The sequence below is a fragment of the Perognathus longimembris genome, chromosome 1 (assembly GCF_023159225.1).
Source record: "Perognathus longimembris pacificus isolate PPM17 chromosome 1, ASM2315922v1, whole genome shotgun sequence".
Taxonomy (NCBI): Eukaryota; Metazoa; Chordata; class Mammalia; order Rodentia; family Heteromyidae; genus Perognathus; species Perognathus longimembris.
In genome coordinates this window covers 100,009,367-100,030,455 of record NC_063161.1, presented here as the reverse complement: position 1 = coordinate 100,030,455, position 21,089 = coordinate 100,009,367, and the positions used below count along the sequence as shown (strand labels likewise).

The 21,089-nt window shown below is 40.9% G+C and overlaps 1 protein-coding gene across 5 annotated transcripts in view; it reads right to left on the bottom strand.

The window, feature by feature from the left end:
- The window catches only part of Smarca2 (SWI/SNF related, matrix associated, actin dependent regulator of chromatin, subfamily a, member 2), a 171,687-nt gene that overhangs the window by 41,654 nt on the left and 108,944 nt on the right, over positions 1-21,089 (bottom strand). For all 5 annotated transcript variants that reach the window (XM_048347869.1, XM_048354923.1, XM_048362341.1 and 2 more), the window contains exon 27: positions 17,934-18,152. In XM_048347869.1, coding sequence (XP_048203826.1) covers positions 17,934-18,152 — 219 coding nt within the window. The remainder of the gene's footprint in view (positions 1-17,933; positions 18,153-21,089) is intronic.

The following is a 21,089-nucleotide window of genomic DNA, read 5'->3' as shown; positions in this document are numbered from 1 at the left end:
TTTGCTTTTGTTCAGTTCATCCTAACAACTCAAAACGTAGAATGGGCACATCCATTCATTCTCTTATTTTAAAACATGTTCAAGGCTCTGAATTCTTTCTGCAGACCAGAATGAAGCCCAGATTCTTTGGCTTTATGTAACTTCCAAGGTCTAGCCTTACCCTAATTTCCCCTCCCCAGTTGTAAGACTGTAAAAACTATGTGTCTAACATACAAGGTCACTGTAAGGAGGAGACACACATTTCTCAGCTTCCTCAGGCTTTGCTCAGCCTGGATTCTCTACCTAATCCTTACTTCCTGCCCAAAGCATGCTTATCATTTAAGAAAAGGCTGAAATATAATTTAATTTAATATTCTATCTGGTTCCTCCTTCCCCTGTACTTTCATAATATAAACACTTTTATTCAGTTGGTTTAATTCTGCTTTGCATAAGTCAGTTTGTTAGCTTGAAAACATATCTGAATCTCCTATTAGCTTGAATCTCCTATTATCTTGAAGTCTCTTTTTGGAAAAAAAAAACTTAAAAGTTATTTTAATAAAATTAGCTTCCAAAGGCACCAGTGGGACCCCCAAAATCTTGCTGTAATAAAATAAAGTCTTCATTGTTTACTCCTCAGCTTTCTCAAAATGACAGGGCTTTCACCAAGGAAGCACATTCTCAACACCTGGCTCAAGTGATAACTATTTGAAGGCAGGCTACACAATTACACAGTGAATTAAACTAAGTAAATGGGTTAAGATGAAGACCTCTGTTCTTAGTTTATCTTGCTGAAGTTTACCCCTTTAAACTGCCTTTCCTTTAACTGGTGACTATACAATCTTCTGTCTTTCTTTAGCTTTGAGAGTTAAATGGCTTAAAAAGATGTTCAGCCTTAGAGGCAGAAAGACCATCCAAAGCCACATGGGAGCCGAAAAGCAATGACAATTTACACCTCTCAGTTCAAAGGCAGAGAAGTATTTGCAGCTCCACTGAACCAGTTAAGGAGGAGGGCAGGTAAGGGTCCAGCTTTCCCAGGCAAAAAGCCAAACCAGGGTGGAGACACTGACCTGCAGTCCTAAAAGGCTCACAGAGACCTGCTGCTCAAAAGATGGAAACCCACAAATGAGTCCCCTCTCTACCAGGGGCGGGGTGACCAGCCATCCAGACTCCCTCAGAGGCTGTCTTGAAGCTCTGTAGTGTTAAGACTACAGGTCATCAGAACTCTGTTTCTGATTTGACTCAAGCTCCTGCACCTTTTCAAGAAGCAAACAAACTTCACAAGCCAGGAGGACCTCGACTCAGTGGGCAAAGGGCTCACCAGCCCACGGGGATGGTGATCACTGTCTTCTGCCAAACTTCAAAGCACCACAGCTGTGCATAGATGTGTATTATCAGATTCTAAAAGGCAATTGACTGGGCATTCAACTTAAGGACAAATCCCCAGCCATTTTCCATGACTGTGAGGTTTTGTAAAATGGGGGAAATAACACAAATTTCAAGACTTTAGGGGGTTAAAAGGTAGTGAATGTGCATTTGTAATATTTAGCCTCATTCTGTCTGATACAGAGAAGGAAGGGAGATAGGCAGGTACTGAAAGATTGGGGCTTGATTGTACTCAAGGAGAGCCTAGTGGGCTGGGTTGTAGCCTGCCTGGCACATGTAAGGCCCCATGTTTAGATCTCCAGCCTTCGAAAGTCAAAATTTCCATGCATATGAATTTTGCTTAAGAATTCAGTCCTGAGGGGTTGGAGACTTTGTTTAGGTCATATGAAGAGCACTAGCCAATGAGTGAAACAAGTGTCCAATACCAAGTTTGAGTCCTGGTGAAGAAGAAAGAAGGAAGAAGGAGGAGGACGAGGAGGAGGAGGAGGAGGATGAGGAGGAGGAGGAGGAGGAAGAGGAGGAGGATGAGGAGGAAGAATTATTATTATTATTATTATTATTATTATTATTCAGACCTGAAGAGGGAAAAAGAGGTGGATATTTCCTAACTTTCTGACAGTAAAAATGCACCAGTCACATAACACAAAAGAGGTAAAAAGTCACTTTTTTTTTTTTAGAAAAGAGAACAAACAGCCTGTGAAATATTGAAGCCCTGCTTACAGAGGAAAAGAGAGTTGCTTTTCCAGTGTGGAAAGCATGCCCCCACATATCCTTCAATGTCCTAAAAACAACAAAAGAGGCAGTCCCCTGGCATCAAGCGCCGGGCAAAACAGGGTGTTCATACAGAATGGAATGACAGTCCAATACCACCAGCAACAGGCTGGGGCTTGATGGGATTTACTGCCACTGCTACAAAAGAACTGAACCTCACAACAGGATCAAAATAATTCAGAATGTAATGGCACCAAAGCATCCTCTATCTGGGATAGGGGATACTTTAACTTGGCTCCCCTTCCCGTCTGGATACATGAAGATCAATGAGATTATAGGTAATACTATTTTCTTTCCTTCATTCTTCTGTATTTTTTTATTATGCTTTTATGACAGGAAAATGCCTTCAGGTAAACTTCAACCAAAAACAATGAGGACAAAACACAAAACAGAACCCAAATCCTCCAGAGCTCCAAGCAGCCAAGATTAAGATTCTAAAAGTGCTTAAAAAAAAAAAAAACACAACTAAATTGGAACTATCAGACTCATGTAGCCAGATAAAATGGTGGCAAACAAAATACTTATTAGTGAGCTCCTAAACTGGACTCACATTTATTAATTCACATTCAATAAATGTCCATGCTCAGTGGCCTCACTGCCACCTTAGAATACTGACACTACAGTCTGGATTTCACAATATCCTTCTCTTACCTCCTGTACCATATAATCATTCCTTGGTCTCACGGGACATTGGCTCCTTGAACCCCTCACCCACACCCAAACACACACAGGCACTCCATTACCTTACACAAAATAACTATATGCCTCTCTTTTTGTATACTTTAAAGCAGCTTGAGATTACACATAATGCCCAATATTACACAAATGTTATGTAAATGGTTGTTATACCATATTAGAGAACAATGATTTTTTTTAAGTCTGTAGGCAGTCTTTTTAAAAAAAGTTTTTAGTTGTGATTGGATCTGAGGATATGGAATCCACAAACAGGAGGGCTGTCTTTCCCCTGACATTAATGTACTGACTTTTATTATTATTGTTGTTGTTGTTATTATTATTTTCCTGGGCTTGGGGCTTGAACTAGGCCTGAGTACTGTCCCTGAGATTCTTTTGCTTAAGGAGAGCACCCTACCATATGTGCCACAGAGCCACGTCTAGCTTTTTTGAATAGTTTGTTGGAGTCTCACAGGGACTTTTCTGCCCTTGCTGGCTTTAAACTGGGATCCTCAGGTCTCAGCCTCCTGAGTAGCTAGGATTACAGGTGTAAGCCACTGGTGCCAGGCCTGATTTTTTTTTTAAGTAATTGCAAGTGGACTTTGGTACTGATTATTAACCATACAATGTTTGTCTCTCAGTGAATACATTAGATCCATTTAACACCTGCTACATACTCTGAAAAGTAGTGTACAAAGGATTAACTAAAGGACTGATGGATTGCTTCTTGTTAAGACAGTAATTGGCAATTCTGGGTCTTGGTCTATACAGAACCCAGGCCTCAGCTGCCCTGTGAGGAGATAGTGCTCCCTTCGCCAGCTTCACCTCACTGGCATGTCCCCTATCACGTCCCATCAGCATGCCGGACCCATTTCAACATTAAAGTGCTACCACAACTAGATGAGTTCCTGAAATCCACCTAGTGGATCAGGTCCTGAGCCCACAGACATGCAAGGAACCCTTTTCCAAGCCTGCAGCATTGAAGAGGAAATCTAAGAATATAGAAGAAAATTTCTGAGGTTTGGTTCCTGAGAACTGAGTCTCATAAAACTGACCCTGGACCTGGACAAACCCATACTGTCCTAAGGACACCAACAGCACTGGGGAAGAATGACAGGCAGAGAGATGAGCCACAGACATTACCCACCGTGACCCAGCTCCACTGTCGATGGCCTCATTGAGGAGACTTAAGATATTATATGGCCTCAGAGTGGCAACCAGAGCCCATATCCTGATCAATGACCCACTTTCCTTCCACTCGGTCACCAAAGGCAACAGGGAGGGGAGAAGAGAGGAATGGAACCACTAGCGGTCTCTTGAAGCTCCACTTCTAAGGACTATAGCACTTAACACATTATTTGTTAAAAGGAGTCTCTATGATCTAAGGGAAAGATACTCTTTTTGAAAAGACAATAACAAAACAAAAAACCAAAACAGCACTGTGTCTGGGTGCTGATGGCTCACATTTGTAATCCTAGCTGCTCAGAAGGCTGACATCTGAGGATGAGAGTTTAAAGTTCAAGAGACTCTCATCTTCAATTAGCCACCAAAACACTGGAATTGGAGGTATGGTTCAAGTGGTATGGTTCAAGAGGTATGGTTCAAGCATGAAAGCTGAGTGACAGTGCCTCTGCCCTGAGTTCAAGCTCTAGTACTCCCCCAAACACAGACACAGACACAGACACAGACACACACAGACACACACACACAGAGTATATTTGGGGAATGTGTATTCTATGATAGACTCTGAGCACAATGACCTTCAATATTGAATTTTGGTAGGCGTGGCAGCACAAGGATCAAGTACTGTCTAAAGCATAATGCCATGTCTCGTCTACAACTCTTCATGATTCTGACAACTTCGAAATAGAAAGTAAGCAATCTAACAGGCAAACTGGCTTTACTTATGTATATCAGAATAATTATATGGGAACTTTTACAAAACTAAAAAAAGAAAATGCAACTGACTTTCTTTGTATCTTTTTAAAATTTTGAGTTAGATGAGCTTTACTAATCCAGTTTTTGATGAAACAGAAATTAAAGGTTTCAAGCTAGAAGACAGCTGTTTTAAGACAGATGAAGATTTTTGAGGAATAGATGAATGGAAGCAATATTGTATTTTTATGCATATTTCAGTAATCTCTATCAATGTGTTGTGAAATTAGAAATGGAGCCTTCACATTGAAAAGCTCATAAGCACTTGTATGTGAATTTATGTGAAACAGCATAAGTGAGAATCTTTACATGAAGGCATGGCTCACTGGAATCAAATTGGAAAGAATGCCAGCCATTTCTATCTTGACCCATAAAAAGAAAACATGGGAGATTCCTGGGACAGAGCAGTGAAGAAGACAGGCAGGGGCGTGGCCATCCTGAGCTCAACACTAGTAGAAAGGACAATGGCACTCTTTACACAAGACAATATTAGGTGGCAGTTATTGGCAGGGGCTGGCTACTTCAACATGAGTAGCCAGGAAGTGTCACATTGGACAAGAAGGAGATGTGAAGATCAGAAAAACATACTTCCAGAGTGGGCTGGGCCTGTAGGATAGTTTTGTGTGGAAGCCACCCAAAATACAAGAGCCAACTATAGACCATATTGACATGCTCAGATTTCCACATACTTCCAATGGGAAACCACTGGAAATGTTATGCAAAAATGGTGATCAGAACAGATAACCATTCTAGAAAATTCCCCTCTACTCCTCTGGGCAGCCACTTGAACTACTGAGAACAAAAAGAAGAGCTTTGCTCTACATTGCCATGAATCTTAAACTGTCACATGGCCAAGATCCAGATCCTCATTTTCTTAGCACCTGAGGCCACTACCCCCCCTTTTTTTTTTCCAGCAAATGTCCTGTATTGTAATTCTTTTTTGCCAGGGAGAGAAGAAGGGCTAGAAACTACATAAGCACAGTGGTTGTTGTTAGAAAGGTTTGTCTCCTAGCTGAGACAGAAAGATCAACCTAGTTGCCTTCTGTGTCTGGAGGCCACAGTGTCCTTAGAAGCATCTGCCCTTTTCTCCCCTGGGAGTCTGAAGGAGAGAAGGGGACACTTGTAAATATAATCATCACAAGGGTGACATTAAAAGTCTAGCCTTAAGTAGGATACTTCTGGTTTAAACTCTGCTGATTACTAAGTTAGAAGCCCTACAAGCATCTCACAATCTGTTTTTACTTGTTAATTTCCACCTGTGTATACTTGGAGACCTGCTCTTGACAAGCTCTTCAGGGAGGCTAACCATGCAATGGCATCTCTCAATTGTGGCTCTTAATTGCACCAAAGCCAGTCAGCTGTGAATGAGAGCTGTCTCTTAACAGCACTTCCCTGTCTAAGCACAGTGTACGGCTCAACCTAAATGATGCCCCATACATGAACACTGAAAGAAGTTAACTTTTATATAACTTCCATTCATGTACTCATGGATGAGAGAAGGACATGACTCTTGCAAAAAGTACAATCCATAACAGCTTTGGACAATTTTAGAAGTTTCCTTTGGGTAGCTGGAAAGGATCCTTGTGAATCTGGATGCTATAACAAAAGTTCCAGTGAATAGGCTAAGAGGTGTCCCGATAGCTCGTAACACTGACCTTTTCTGGAATCTTTACAAGCAAAAGGAAGGCTAGAGCACTCACTGGGGAATCTTTCATACCACGACTAATTTTTGTAAGGGCTCCAGTCCCATGACCTAATAACCTTCCAAAGGCTCCTCCCCCTTAGACCATCACACTGGGGTTTCAGTTTCAACATACACATTGGGTTTGTGGAGTCATTCAGGCCCCAATAGCCCATCCAAGTCAAGAGATCTTTCCAAGACCACACATAGTGGATACTTAGAAACTCCTTTTGCTGAAAAGCACTGGCTCCTCACTTGGGCGCATAAGATGACTGAAAGCAGGATAAAAGCCTAGGCTCCATTTTTCATCTGAAAACTTTGGTCAGACTCCTGATTAACACTGCACACAGGCATGTTAATCATTTGAGGGCTGCTTGTCTACAACACAATGATAGCTAACCAGTCTTCATCTGTCTTCAAGGCTGAAGGCTCAAAGGTAAGAGTAATTGTAGCATTTTACTCTCCCCATTTACAATGTCCTGTTCCAGAACCCCCACAAGGCATCTGAAAGTCTTCAATCTATGTGTTAAACCTGCAGTCACCTTGGAGTCCGGGGCACAGCAGAGTTTTGCAGATAAATCACCCAGTGATGAGCACACCTTCAAGCTGAAGCAATCACCCCACAGTAAGTGGAGTGCCCACTCAAGGAATGAAGGACTTCTTCAAACCACCTCCAGACCAGGACTGAGATGATGAGCAACAAGACCATGTTCCATGTTAGATCAAGCCTGTTTCATCATACCACCACTCCCCCCTGTCCCAGTTCTCCCTCTATTTAGATCTAAAACTCATACCAGTTCCCTGAAGATGGGCTACAGTGCTTAATCTCCCCTCTTCCTGAAGCCACCAGATTAAGTCTCCTTTCTCCACCCTGTATCACCACCTGTCGCTAATTGTTCTTTTTATTGGGGTGAGAAGTGAGATCTGGCACACTGGAACCCCTGGAGCGGGGCCTCTGGTCCAGGACTCGGGTAACACACATAGGAGGATCCACCACATTCCTGATTCCTGACTGCTAGCCCCAGTGTTCTTCCTTCAGGCATGAAGGATGGAAGGGGAAAACTGAAGCAAAGATAATTAATGGCTAAGTATGGGCTGGCAGGCAGTTAGGTAGAAACAGACTAAAGACTGTAGGTTGTCTGAAGTGGATAAGTCTGTGGCCAGGCCCTGAACATCTTCAACAAGGATACAAAGCATCTGTTTTAATTCCACAGAGAATAAGGAATTGCTTCACTACTCCCCTGAATGTTTCTCCAATCACCCCAAACTTTGTCTTTAAGACTTATAACAGGAGAATGAGTGTGTGTGTGTGATGCTACTGAGGATTGAACCCAAGGATTCAAGCTTGCAAACACTTTGATGTGGCTCAAGCCATGTCCTCCTCCCCCTAATTCTTTTTTTGTTTCTGAAATAGGTATGATCTCTATCTTCAATCTTCTTGCCTCTGTCTCCATAGAAGCTGGGATTATGTGAATGTGTAAGCCTACCCTTTTACTATTAACCATTAGATTTTGCTCTATATATAATTAACTGTTTTTAATAGGTACTGTATGTATTATTGGAGCCTTCTTATATGCAAGGTCTTGTTACATATATGCAAATTTCAGAATACCACTTGGTGCAAGAGCTAAGATTTCCCCCATTTTAGAGAACATAACAAAGGTAAGAGACTTTGAAGCAGGATACTCAAGGTTACCAAGCCAGTGAAGTGGAACCTGAACCTTTGGCTTATCTTCACTGATGCCTTCCATCATTCTCTTGAACTCCCAGACAGACAGGGAGCCATCAACGGCTGAGGTCCTTAACCCCCATACTCACCCAGATGCCCTAATGAAGCCACTACACTCTGCTCGCCTTTTCCTAAACTGTGCCCTCTGATCCCCATCCCACAGGCAAAGACTTTGTGTCCTTTTACTTAATTTTTTTAAAGTAAAAAAGTGCAGGACAAACAAAATTTTGATTTAAAAAATAGACATGCCTAAAATGATTATTTTTCTGAAGAAGTAAATAAAATTCGCTCCATCTAAAAGCAATATGAACTTATTGGGCCTCCTTTGTACCTATAAGACAGATCCAATTTTCTATGGTTACTTGTGGAAGACTGTTTGATTTCAGAGGTGAATCCTGATTTTGAAAGACAAAACTCATGACTAGAAATTCCAGATATTGGACTTCTTAAAATAATCGATCAAAACATCTCTCTTCCTTCTCAACCTTTAGCGTTTATTTAAGTTGGCCCTCGGAGGGCTGTTTTGTCCGTTGAATTTACCCTACTGAATTCTGACAAGAAGGAGCACACTGAGGTCCGACTGCTACAAAATCCATCTAGTCAATGGATCTAAAATGAAGTAATCGGTGTGGAAAGTTATAAATATTCTTAAACTACTGTCAAGTATTTCCCCAAACAAGTCACAACTCTTACCACCATTAATTAGTTCAATATTTCCATCCTAAAGCAGGGAAAAATCATGAATTTGGCAAAACCCAAATCTATTTTCTAGGCCCTTAGCTCTCCCTTGTGTATAAAAAGGGAAATGCAGCTTGCTAGAAAATTTTGCCCCAGTAAAGAGAATGACCCGATTTTAAAAGCCAAATAGTTTTTTAAAAAGTCAATTCTGGCAAGTCTTATCTCTTATAACAAAAGCAAAAGAAAACATTATTTAAATTGATGACTAAAGGCAGGATAAAACTGCAAGGGTTATATATGATATGCTTTAGATAAAAGAAGCAAAAAAGAATCTTGCCAATATAAAACCAAGTATTTCTGGAGAAAAAGAACATCTCCAGGAATAATTAAGGCTCTCAGCTGAAACACAGCTCAGGCATCTCAGTTCATCTTGGACTTCAGGCTGGGTGATGCGTAATCCAGACCAATCAGGAGAGATGTTAGCCTATTACAACTATGTTAAGTAAGAGAGAAGTCTACAGCCTGCTTGTTCATACATGGTGTGATATATCTTTCACAGTATATTTCAACATGATTTCCAATATCTTCTTTGAAACTCTAATTCCTATAATATTTCTTAATATATTCTTTCTAGTTCTTTATGACTGGAATCTTCAGGGATTTGTCGGCCATCTGTGTAAAGTTTAGCTGTTTGGCTGCCTGGTGATGGGACACCTTAACTAAAGGAACTTGCATCCTGGCATTATGTAGTTTCTTAAGAAACTAAAGGAAATTCCAATACCTGCCACATTGTATGTTACTGGTTACTCCCTAATATGAAAAATTTTCAGTCTTTTATTTTCTTTACACTACATCAAGCTTTGGGAAGAGGAAACTTCCTCAAATCCCTTTAGTAGGCAGTACATATGATAGGATTCAGGCATATATAAATCATGAGAATCTCAAGCATTTATCTGGTGGCTGACTAATCAGGAAAAATGAAGGCATTTTTGCCTTTCTCAAGATTCCTCCTGTGATTTGATGGAGTCTGACACTAGTTGTATCTATGGTCAGGTTTGATATAAGGGGTGGGGCTCACTGTCTTCATTTACAAAGTGCTTATTGGAACCTAACTGCTTAGGGTGTTACAAAAGAAAGTGGCATCCTCCTTCAATACTGAGAGATGGGATGCATATGAAAAGAAGCATTCTTCATGTACAACGACCCCACAGAAGGCAGATGAGACCCTCAGAAAGATAACAGATACTCCAGCAAATAAGAGGAACTTTTAACAGTTATGGTTTCAAACAGCCGGATCCACTGGGAGACAACAGCATACTCCAAAATTTGTTCTCTCCATCCGGCTGGCAATTACGTATTACACAGAGCACATAATCTAGGCTGCATTCCAATTACCTTTAAGTGCTGTGGGCAGAAATCACTCATTCAGCAGTTAAAGAAATTCAGGGTTAGCACTATGTGTTTTAAGGAAGAGAAGGATTGTGAAGTTGGCAAAACCACTAAAGGAACAAGAAGAATAGGAACATGGGTAGTTCAGAAATTGCTTTCCAGTCCTTTTTTTTCTTTAGCTTTGAAGTCACTCCAGTTTTACAAAGTCCCTGCCTCAAGAATGAAGGCTACATTACAATGTTAGTAACATCTTAACCACCACCCACATGGATGAAATTAAATGAAAAAAATAAAAGGTCCTGGACCACCAGGCTCAGCAAAAGTCTTTGCCAGCTTGCCAGGTGCTGTGGCTCATATTCATACCCAGCTACTTGGTAGTTGGAAAAAGAAGGATCATGATCAGAGGCTGGCCCAAGCAAAAAGTATGGACCTTATCTGAATAATAACTAAAGGAAAAAGGGTTGGAGACATGGCTTAAAGGGCAGAGCACTTGCCTAGCAAATGCAAGGCTCTGAGGTCAAAGCTCTGAGTTCAATACCAACAAAAGCAAAAAGAAAATGAAATGTCTGCCAATTTGGTAGATGGGATGTCTGTCCTCATACATAAAGACATAATGATATTTTTCTAGGACATTGCTGAGATAAACCAATTATACTGTATATACAGATATACAACACATGTTTAATATTTGTTAATATAGCACTAGTATTACCTAATGCACAGCATGGTAACGTCAGAGTTATAAAACAGCAGTAGATAGAATATTTGTAAACCACATTTAGATTCTCTTGTACACTTTCTAGACAGGTTACGTCCTGTTCAGGTGAGAAAGCCATTGCTTCAGTAAGAATTGGGATAAAGTGAGAATGCAAAGGCAAGAAAGGATTGTGAGCCCACTGTCCAATAGTAATCCCAATCCAGTTTTTCTGACAGAGACATGTGAATGCCAGGCTTCTATATTAGTGAGGGGAGCTGCTGTCCCTTTAAAAGACTGGTAACATGCCTTTGAAATTTGTCTTTGTTTTCATTTCAGTGAAGGTTCTTTGGAGGAACTTACAGGAAAGCAGCCCAAATCATCAGGTCACTCCGGTTCATTCTTTTTAGGTGACTTGATAAAAACATTGCTGCTTATTCTCTGTAAGAATTGTTTTGCTGCCATCTTTTCTTTTGCACATGTGGCTCCCCAAACTAAGCATACTCTATAAGTGACGAGTCTCCCTAAAAGAACATGTGTGAGGCTTCCCAGTGAAAGACAGGCCCTTCTTTTTAAAACTGCCCAAACACACCAGTGCTCTCTCTGCTCATCTATTATTTGGTTGACTTATCAACTTCGTACCTTTGGCACCTGGCTCAGTCTCCAAGATTTCCCTTGGTTCCAGAATCAAGCCAGGCAGGTGGTGAGTCCTCAAAAGGACAGTGCAAAGCCCTGGAAGTTACTGTATGACAAGAGAGGAAAGCAGAGAACCACCTTCTACCAGGGGGAAAGGAAGCAAAGAGGAAGTGAAATACGAGGTCAGGCCTGAAGACACCATTACCTACTGCAATAAAGGATTTGTCTGGGCACCTCCTGGGATGTTTCTTTTTTTGCCAGTCCTGGAGCTTGAACTCAGGGCCTGAGCACTGTCCCTGGCTTCTTTCTGCTTAAGGCTAGCACTCTGCCACTTGAGCCACAGCGTAACTTCTGGTCGTTTTCTATATATATGGTACTGAGGAATCAAACCCAGGGCTTCATGTATATGAGGCAAGCACTCTTACCACCAAGCTATATTTCCAGCCCCTCCTGGAATGTTTCTAAGAAAGCTTCTAAGAGTTTCAAAGAAAGTTATCACAGGGATGAGACTTTGCCCTGTGTATTAGTTAGCTTGTGGTTATTCTGACAAATACAAACTAGAAACAGGTTAAAGGTCAAAATATCTGTGTTTGGCTTCAAAATTTTCAGTCGAGGATCACTTGGTTCTGTGTCTGTGGGTCTGCAGTGAGTCAGAACATCATAGAGGAGGGGGACAACAACACAGTGAAGCTGCCCACTTCATGGCAACCAAGAAGCAGAAAGTATGATGGGAAGAAACTGGAAACCAGACACCCTTCAAAGGCATACCCTCAGTGACCTGATCATCCAATCAAGTTTCACCTTCTAGCACTTCCCAATGATGTCATTAAAATCTGACTAATGGGGGCTGGGAATATGGCCTAGTGGTAAAGTGCTCGTCTCGTATACATGAAGCCCTGGGTTCGATTCCTCAGCACCACGTATATAGAAAAGGCTGGAAGTGGCGCTGTGGCTCAAGTGGCAGAGTGCTAGCCTTGAGCGATAAGAAGCCAGGGACAGTGCTCAGGCCCTGAGTTCAAGCCCCAGGACTGGCAAAAACAAAACAAAGCAAAAAATCTGACTAATGAATTTTCAGTTTTTAAGGGGTTTCAGCATGCGATTTTCATACATATATAGGATATACTTCTATCATATTTCCCACACCCTCCCATGTGGGGGGATCCAAACCATAATACCCAGTCTGATCTCCAGAGAGGGTAGAGAGCCTGGAAACTGAGTTTATCACATAGCTAAGTATGCCTACATAATGAAACCCTAATTAAAACTCTGAACAACAAAGCTCAGTGGGCAGCTATCTGGGGAACTTGCTGATGTGTTTGGAAAATCACGCACCTTGATTCCATGAAAAGAGGCCAAAGAGCAAAGTGTTCCTTCTAGACCTCACTTCAGCTTCTCCGCATTTGGTTGGTTCACTTGATTTGTATATATGTAACTGTAGTCCCAATAGACATTTTCCTAAATTCTGTTTTTAGCAAATTATGGAATGCAAAAGGTTTGTGAAAATCCTGCACTTACAGCCAGTCAGTCAGAAGTGTGGGCAGTCTTGACTGATCCCTAGACCTTATGGGGTCTTTGCTGACTCTTAGTATTAGTGGCAGCATTGCTGATGGGGTATAGATAGAATATTGTCCTGACTGGAGTCAAATCTCCAATGCTGAGGAGAGTGGAGCTAGGAGGTAACATGGGAACAAAGCATCAGAAATGTTCACAGAGGCATTTTACTAAAAAGCTAACAAAGTTTGAGCATTAATTCTCTCAGAAACACCTTGCAAAGCTCCAAGATGGTCCCTTGCCATATGGTCATATGGTCATAAACTTTGACAAAATAATGTGAGACATTTTGTATTGTTCATTTAAAGAAGTTCTTGGACCTGCCCAGTCATCAGATTCTAGTATTTTCAGGCCTGACAGGCCTGGTAGTGACTCAACACTTGTTGAGGACAGGACAATTGTACTTCATCCTAATATAGTTCGCAAGAAGTAGCTGAGAGGGTGTTTTAAACAGGGCACGTGAGAATGGAGAGACCAAGAGGCCAGACTTCTAAATGGTACTTCAGGATGCAGAACTACTTTCAGCTAGAGCCATGACTAAGACTCCAGACTTCAAGAGAACATACCATCAAAATCTCCAAGCACACGAGATTGGGCCAACTGCCTACCAAGACCTCCCAAAACAACAACAGACCACAGCCCTGTAACTGTCTCAGAGGGTAGGAAGAGAATTAAAATGCCCACCCCAAGGCTATACAGAAACAATAGCATCCAGTATTACCCACAATATTTGGGGAAGGAAGATGTGTTGAGAAATTTGAGGAAACAGCCCCTTGGATATGAGGATGTTGAACTGACCACCTCACAAAGATGAATGAAGTTAACTTGAAAATGGCTATCATCAAAGGCATTTAAGATTCAATGGAAACAGGGATTTCAAAGCAACTTAAAATACTTCCTTTTTTCAAAACTGTATTGGAAATTGTGATCTTCCTCATTATAATAGAATAAATACAGGGTAAAAAATACGGTAAGAATTCTTCAACTAATTAGATTCTCTCCAGAGCACTGTGGAATTGTTAGCATACTATGACTACAAAATAAACCTGTTTGTGATAAAACTATATAGTAGCTTTCAAGGAAAGCAGCAATATCTTTTACATTTATCCTAAGTAGCTGAGGCAGAGAAGGCTGGGTAGGTGTTCATTAAAATCTTACTTTCCTAGGGGCTGGGAATATGGCCTAGTGGCAAGAGTGCTTGCCTCGTATACATGAAGCCCTGGGTTCGAATCCTCAGCACCACATATATAGAAAAGGCCAGAAGTGGCGCTGTGGCTCAAGTGGCAGAGTGCTAGCCTTGAACAAAAAGAAGCCAGGGACAGTGCTCAGTCCCTGAGTTCAAGCCCCAGGATTGGCAAAAAACAAAACAACAACAACAACAAAAACCCTTACTCTCCTGAGCTCACAGCCAGAACATATTTCTTCCTCTCCTCTGAGTAGCTACTGAGTAGCCAGTTCTAGCTAGTTGGAGGACAATGGATGCAATGTATAACCACTTAGGAGCAGCCCATAGGAACTCTAGGCCCATGGCGCCATGTTTCCCCATTTAGCCATGAGGGTGGAGTTGACCACATTGGCAAAGGCTTTATCGGCCCAGCTATCCGAATAGCTATCTGGGAATAAGTGTCCTCATCAATGAGTAACTCCTACCATGGGCTTTCATGTGAGTTAATAACTAAGCTCTGATTCAGTCTTTTGGACAAGTCCGTGTAGGAATTATCTGTTTCAGTAGTATACATTATCCTCATCTATCCTCTTATACATCAGGATAAGATGTACTTCATACTGGGACTATTTCAATGTGGCAATCAGGGTATTTTTTACTTGCACATGGAAGCACTAAATTCTAACAAGACATAGATAGATTCAGCTTACGTTAACCAGTCAGGGAATCAGGCATGCTGGCAATGACCATGCACACTGGAAAGTTAGAATAGGGCTGTGACAGAAGGACAAACAAAGTAATTGAGAGCACTGTGGGAAGTGTGATTAGTACCAAGGCATCAGGAGAAAGAAGCAATTGAATTGGACCTTAAAGTTCAAAAGAAAGAGGAGTGTAGGGAAATTCATTCCATACTGATCACCAGTCCTCCAATATTTTATCTATGAGGCTGTGATGCTAAAGACAGAAAGCATATTGTTCTGTTCTCTCCGAGGACTAGAATTAAGGCGAGTAAACAGCAGCTACAGGGAAAGAGGATTTTTGTCCCAAGAGAGGAAAGACCAACAATCTGAACTGACCTTGAACTGGAGGGGCTATGGAGACAAAAAGGTAGTATGTTTCCTTTGAAGGATGGCCAGCCTCTTGGCGTGAAGCCTGCAGAGTGTGATTTAAGCACGAGATGGGATGGTAGCTGCTCCATTCAGCTGCCTTCCAGCTCTGGGATGCTATGGGTCTTCGATGCCTCAGCCAAACAGGCTTTGTAAAACATTGCCAGGAAAAAGCAGAATTATTTCAGCCCTGTTAGAGCATTTCTTACACGACAGTCCTTGCCAATCTCCCTTTCAAAGCTGTGCTGGCTCAGTTTGCTCAGTGTGTTCAATCATCAGCACTAAAGAACATCTCTTCACTTTCAGGCCCATGAGAACTTCCTAGATTTCCTTTTATTAAAACAAAACTTAACAGGTTGCTATCAAACAGGATTGCTGCTGGGTGGACAGGAAAACAAAGGGTAGTAAGCATCACTGTGAGGGCCAAGGAGTGTTCTGTATTAATCTTGTGTCTTGCCTACTTAACAACACGTTGTGAACCCATTACAAAATATGGACATCGGTTTTTAAAAAATTCATTACAAGGAGATACATTTATAGCAAAGTTCAACAGAGAATACTTTCCATCTCCTTGGAGAACAGGGCATGTTGCAAGGTACCTTAGGGTTAAATTATAAACCTTGATATCTACAGTGTACTTTCCCAAGACAAACTCGTTTTCCATTTATGGATATGCCTGCTGTGAAAAGAAAGGGAGTCTACCAGACACACTAAAAAGAGAACTGCAATCCTAACATTACTGCTAAGTTAGTGGCTTTCATTTTTATAAACATTCATTTTTGTGCTTAGAATCCACTGGGTATTGTGCTAATGTTCAGGGATATAAGCAGGGAAAAAAATAAGGTGTCTTTAATTCAAATACTTTCCAAGATTCATGCTAATCTTCTAAAATGCATTTCTCAATGATTATAGTATAAGAGATAAGTTCAGTGACATTCTAACAGGGTTATTTTGCTTGTAAAATCAGGAGATTATTTACATGCAAAAAGTGATTTTTTAAAATGTTGGCCTTGATTATGGTCATCTCATTTTCTAAAATAACACTCCAGGTACTTCATTTATTGCTTAAGTAATTAAAAGAAAAAGAAAAGCATTTTCCTGAGCTCAGAAATGAATGTTAAATAAAAATTCTTCTCATTATAGAATAAATCCTTAATGATTACAGATACAGCCTTAATGCTAAAACAAAAGAACAAAGGAAATTCATAGACCCACACTGTGAGGTCACTGGAACCGCTGGATATGATAGGGAAACAATGACGCACAAGTTACATTTTCCATGCCAATTGTTCAACCATAAATATGAGCGATGCTTTCTTAGCCTGTCTTGAGAATGGCGCAGACTTCAATCTTTTCAAAATTCAGGTCACACTTCTCTTATCATACAACACCCCGAGTGAATCACATCTCAAGTGGCACTAAGCCCTGTCTACCTTTGATATCCAATCTCAGAATCCTCCCATTGCCTTTGTATCCACCTATCTACTTGTGGCTGGGCCCTAAAATCTTCATCTTGAAAGGCTGGGGAACTGCATTCTCTTGTTAGAAAATGAAAAGAAAGGTTCCCAACAACAGCTTCTGTTTTGTTTGGTTTTTACCCAAAGGCACTTACTATTTCCAGCTCTCATTTACTGGCCCTGCGTGTGGAATGAATGTATACTCTGCTTTGCAAGGTACTAACTCTGCTCCTCACGTTGAAAAGCAGAGCCAACCCTTCCAAGGAAAGCATGCCACTGGCCTCTATAATCACACCCGCAGCTCACACGAGCATTCTGGCATTTCTGGGATCTCCAAGGAACAGCATGAGATTTCACTCTTCACTCAAAATGAGAAATCATTATTTTCCAAAGAGAAAACCCAAAACAAGACAAAAAAAACACCCTCAAAAAACCAAAACACAAACTGGAGAATAACATTCTCAGCCATCAGTGACGATGTCCCAGGCTCTCATCTGTGTTGCAATAGATGGGTCAAATCCAAACAAAATTGAACACACAGACACATCAGCACCCACTGATTCTGCTATTTCTTTCCAGCTGTGTGTCCTGACTCACAGTACAACCTCTCTGGGCTTCAATTACTTCAACAAACCAAAAGAGATCTAAACAGGCTGGGCCTCTATAAATTAACACAGCTAGAACACTGTGAACGATCTGTTGCCTCTGAACTCTCTTTGCAGGCCTTGCAGAAGCAAAACTCCAATTAAAGACCAATTAAGAAGATCTCTAAGACCCCTTCTCCATTTTAATTCTGAGTTTGAGAGAGTGACGCATGACCAGACAACTGGTAATAAAACATTAGTGGGGCTCACAGCTCTAATAACCTTGGGCATCCAAAGGCCAATTCCGCTCTGGGAAAAAAAGGTTTCATTTGATCTTTTCTAAGTATCACCTTGAAACATGATCCACTGCGCCACTAGCAGAATGACTCTCACCTTCCAGGTTCAAGAGTCTTTTCCCTGGTACCAACAACTTGACCCATAGGGAATTCCAGCTCCTCTTGATTTCTCCAAGCCACCAAAACCAGTCCAACCATCCAAGGTGGAGTTAAGAAGCCACACCTACCCGGAGCCATTGCTTCTCTGTGAGGGCATCGCTGTAGTCCACATCGCGGCGCTGGCGAGAGCCCCTGCCAAATATTTTCTCTTCCTCTTCTTCACACGTGAGCCTTTCTACTTCAGCATCATCCTTAATAATCCAAGAGGGCAGCTCATCTTCCTCCATTAGGCGCGGTTTACGCTTTGGATTTCGAGCATCTTCTCTCCGCCGGTCCATGTCCATGCGCTAGAGATAGGAAGAGAAGCGTCATCAGAGCTTGAGGATTCCATACCCTGGTACCGAACTACAGTTCACACAATTTTTCTTAGAATGCTGAAGGGTCCTTTGGGGTCTCTATGATCTAAAATGTTCACTTGTTCTAGTTCATCCCTAAAACAACCTAGGATCTACCTCAAGGTAGACCAGCTTTTGAATCTCAGTTTTACATTTAAACATAGTCTTCAAGAATTCTTCTTCCTAATCTATGTATACAAAGCTTTCTCGTAAGTTCTAGAAAAAAATCCAAGGTGGAGATGCATTAAAAAAAAAGAAGAAGAAGAAGAAGAGCTCTGTCTGTATTAATCCTTGCTTCTTTGGATGCAATGAATTCCTTGGGCATATAAAACAGAAAATTCATTAAGAACCTTTCTTTTTATTCAAGAGGATTTGGGGATGTGGGACTGACTCACCATATTACTACAGAATAGCCACTCACAGTTGGACATGGAAAGGGTCAATATTTGGTTAGTTATAAATGCACTAAATTTTCAACCCACTATGGGCATTATGGGAAAAAATGTTCCCCATTATTTACCTTCAAACATTTTAGCTCTTATGAGAATATCACACCACACAGACAAACATCAGAGGTAATTATTTATCAACTGGCCAAGTTATAGGAGAAGTATCACTATTATTATTGCTACTATACTATTATTACATAATTATAGAAAGGGATTACAATTCCATAAGTCAGGTTATGACTTTTTGGTCAAGGTCAGCTCTTCCTTTGTTCTCCCCCATTTCTCCATCCCATCACTACCCTCAAGTATGTAGTTTTCTATATAATGCACGATGAATATAACGACTACATTTTGGTCACCCTTCCTCTTTCCATTTCTGTGCCCCCTAGGAGAAATCTCTCGATTGCTTTCAAAATGTCTGTGTCTCCACCTCCTATTCTTTTTAAAGATTTATTTGTAAATAAACTAAATGCCATATTGTCAGGTTTCAGTTATACCTAAACATTCAGATAGATTTTTTTTAAATAAAAGCACCGTTGAATTTCAAGTTATGTAGCACTAGTTAGATAATCTTTTCCATAAACAAATTAGATCTTTAATCATTATTTACCTTTTCCCTCTTCCTTCTGTTCAAATGTATGAAAACAGTGATTTGATACATATTTCTTTTCCTAAAAAACTAAAACTGATAAAATGCAAATGAAATATCTAGTCCCCCAAACCAAATATGACCCCTACGTACTATCGAAAATTTAAAGCTCAATATTCCTTAAACTACACTTTGACATTTTTGGAAACCATTATGCTTCCAAGCTGGGGTAGACTTGGTGTGTGGTGAAGTCGCATTGGTAGATAAATGTAGCTGCTCTGTCATGTGCTATACTTAGCATGCAATGCTCTGCTTAATCCTGCTATTTAATGCTTTGCTATCAGAAATGAGATCCTCCAAACTGTCATAATAAGCACATAGAGGATGCCTTATGCACAGCTGGATCTGAAAGAGAGGTTGCAGGAAGCCATCTTCAGACAGTTATTAGATAATTAATAAGAAAAAAGAAACTTTGTTGTTGGTGTTCTACATTGAGGTGACAAAATATTGCCACTTCAACTTTTGGTTATACCACTACATTTATCTATACCAGAGCCTGTAAATGGATGTAGGCTATGCTTAGACCCACAGCTGGGAGAGTTGATCTGTTTGATTCAAATAAATTATTAACTTTTTTTTTTAATTTCAAGAAAGGTAGTATACGTATAATAGGCTTAAAGTGACTAGTTATTACATGAGATTCCACCAGTTAAAAAAAAAAAAGAAAAAACTCTAGGGGCTAGGAATGTGGCTTAGCGGTAGAGTACTTGCCTAGCATGCACAAAGCCCTGAATTTGATTCCTAAGCACCACATAAACAGAAAAGGCCAGAAGTGGAACTGTGGCTCAAGTGGTAGAGTGCTAGTCTTGAGCAAAAAGAAGCCAGGGACAGTGCTCAGGCCCTGAATTCAAGCCCCAGGGCCAGCCCGCCCCCCCAAAAAAAATCTACAGTCATATTCAAGAAGAAGGATATACCTTCTTTAGTAACACAAACCATCCTTTGTTTGAGACCCTTATAATTATTTGAGACACTTATAATTATTTAAAAAAGTATGTCTTGGGTTGGGGATATGGCCTAGTGGCAAGAGCGCTTGCCTCGTATACTTGAAGCCCTGGGTTCGATTCCCCAGCACCACATATACAGAAAATGGCCAGAAGTGGCGCTGTGACTCAAGTGGTAGAGTGCTAGCCTTGAGCAAAAAGAAGCCAGGGACAGTGCTCAGGCCCTGAGTCCAAGGCCCAGGACTGGCAAAAAATAAAAAAATAAAAAAGTATGTCTTGCCTTTGTAGAGAACATAGCATCTAAAAGCCTAATATGTATATGTCAGAAAATGTTTTAAATAAGTATCGCGAGCTGTCAAAAAAACTTTTTCCAGTTAAAAGTCACAGGTAAGCAACATAAAAAAGTGACTTTTTGAAGTCAATTTTTAAAAAGAAACAACAAATATTTAAAAGAAACATCTCGGGCTGGGGATATGGCCTAGTGGCAAGAGAGCTTGCCTCGTATACATGAGGCCCTGGGTTCAATTCCCCAGCACCACATATACAGAAAATGGCCAGAAGTGGCGCTGTGGCTCAAGTGGCAGAGTGCTAGCCTTGAGCAAAAGGAAGCCAGGGACAGTGCTCAGCCCCTGAGTTAAAGGCCCAGGACTGGCCAAAAAACAAAAAACAAAAAAAAAAGAAACATCTCAAAGAAATGGCTCACTTTTATGTTGCCTACAGTATCTATGATATAAAACCAGATGTTAAGCTTGCATTCATTTTATATACATTAGTCATTCTTTTATAACAGTGAATAACGAGTTCAAATATTTGAACCTCGGAGGCTTTTCTAGCTAACATTCCAGTCTTG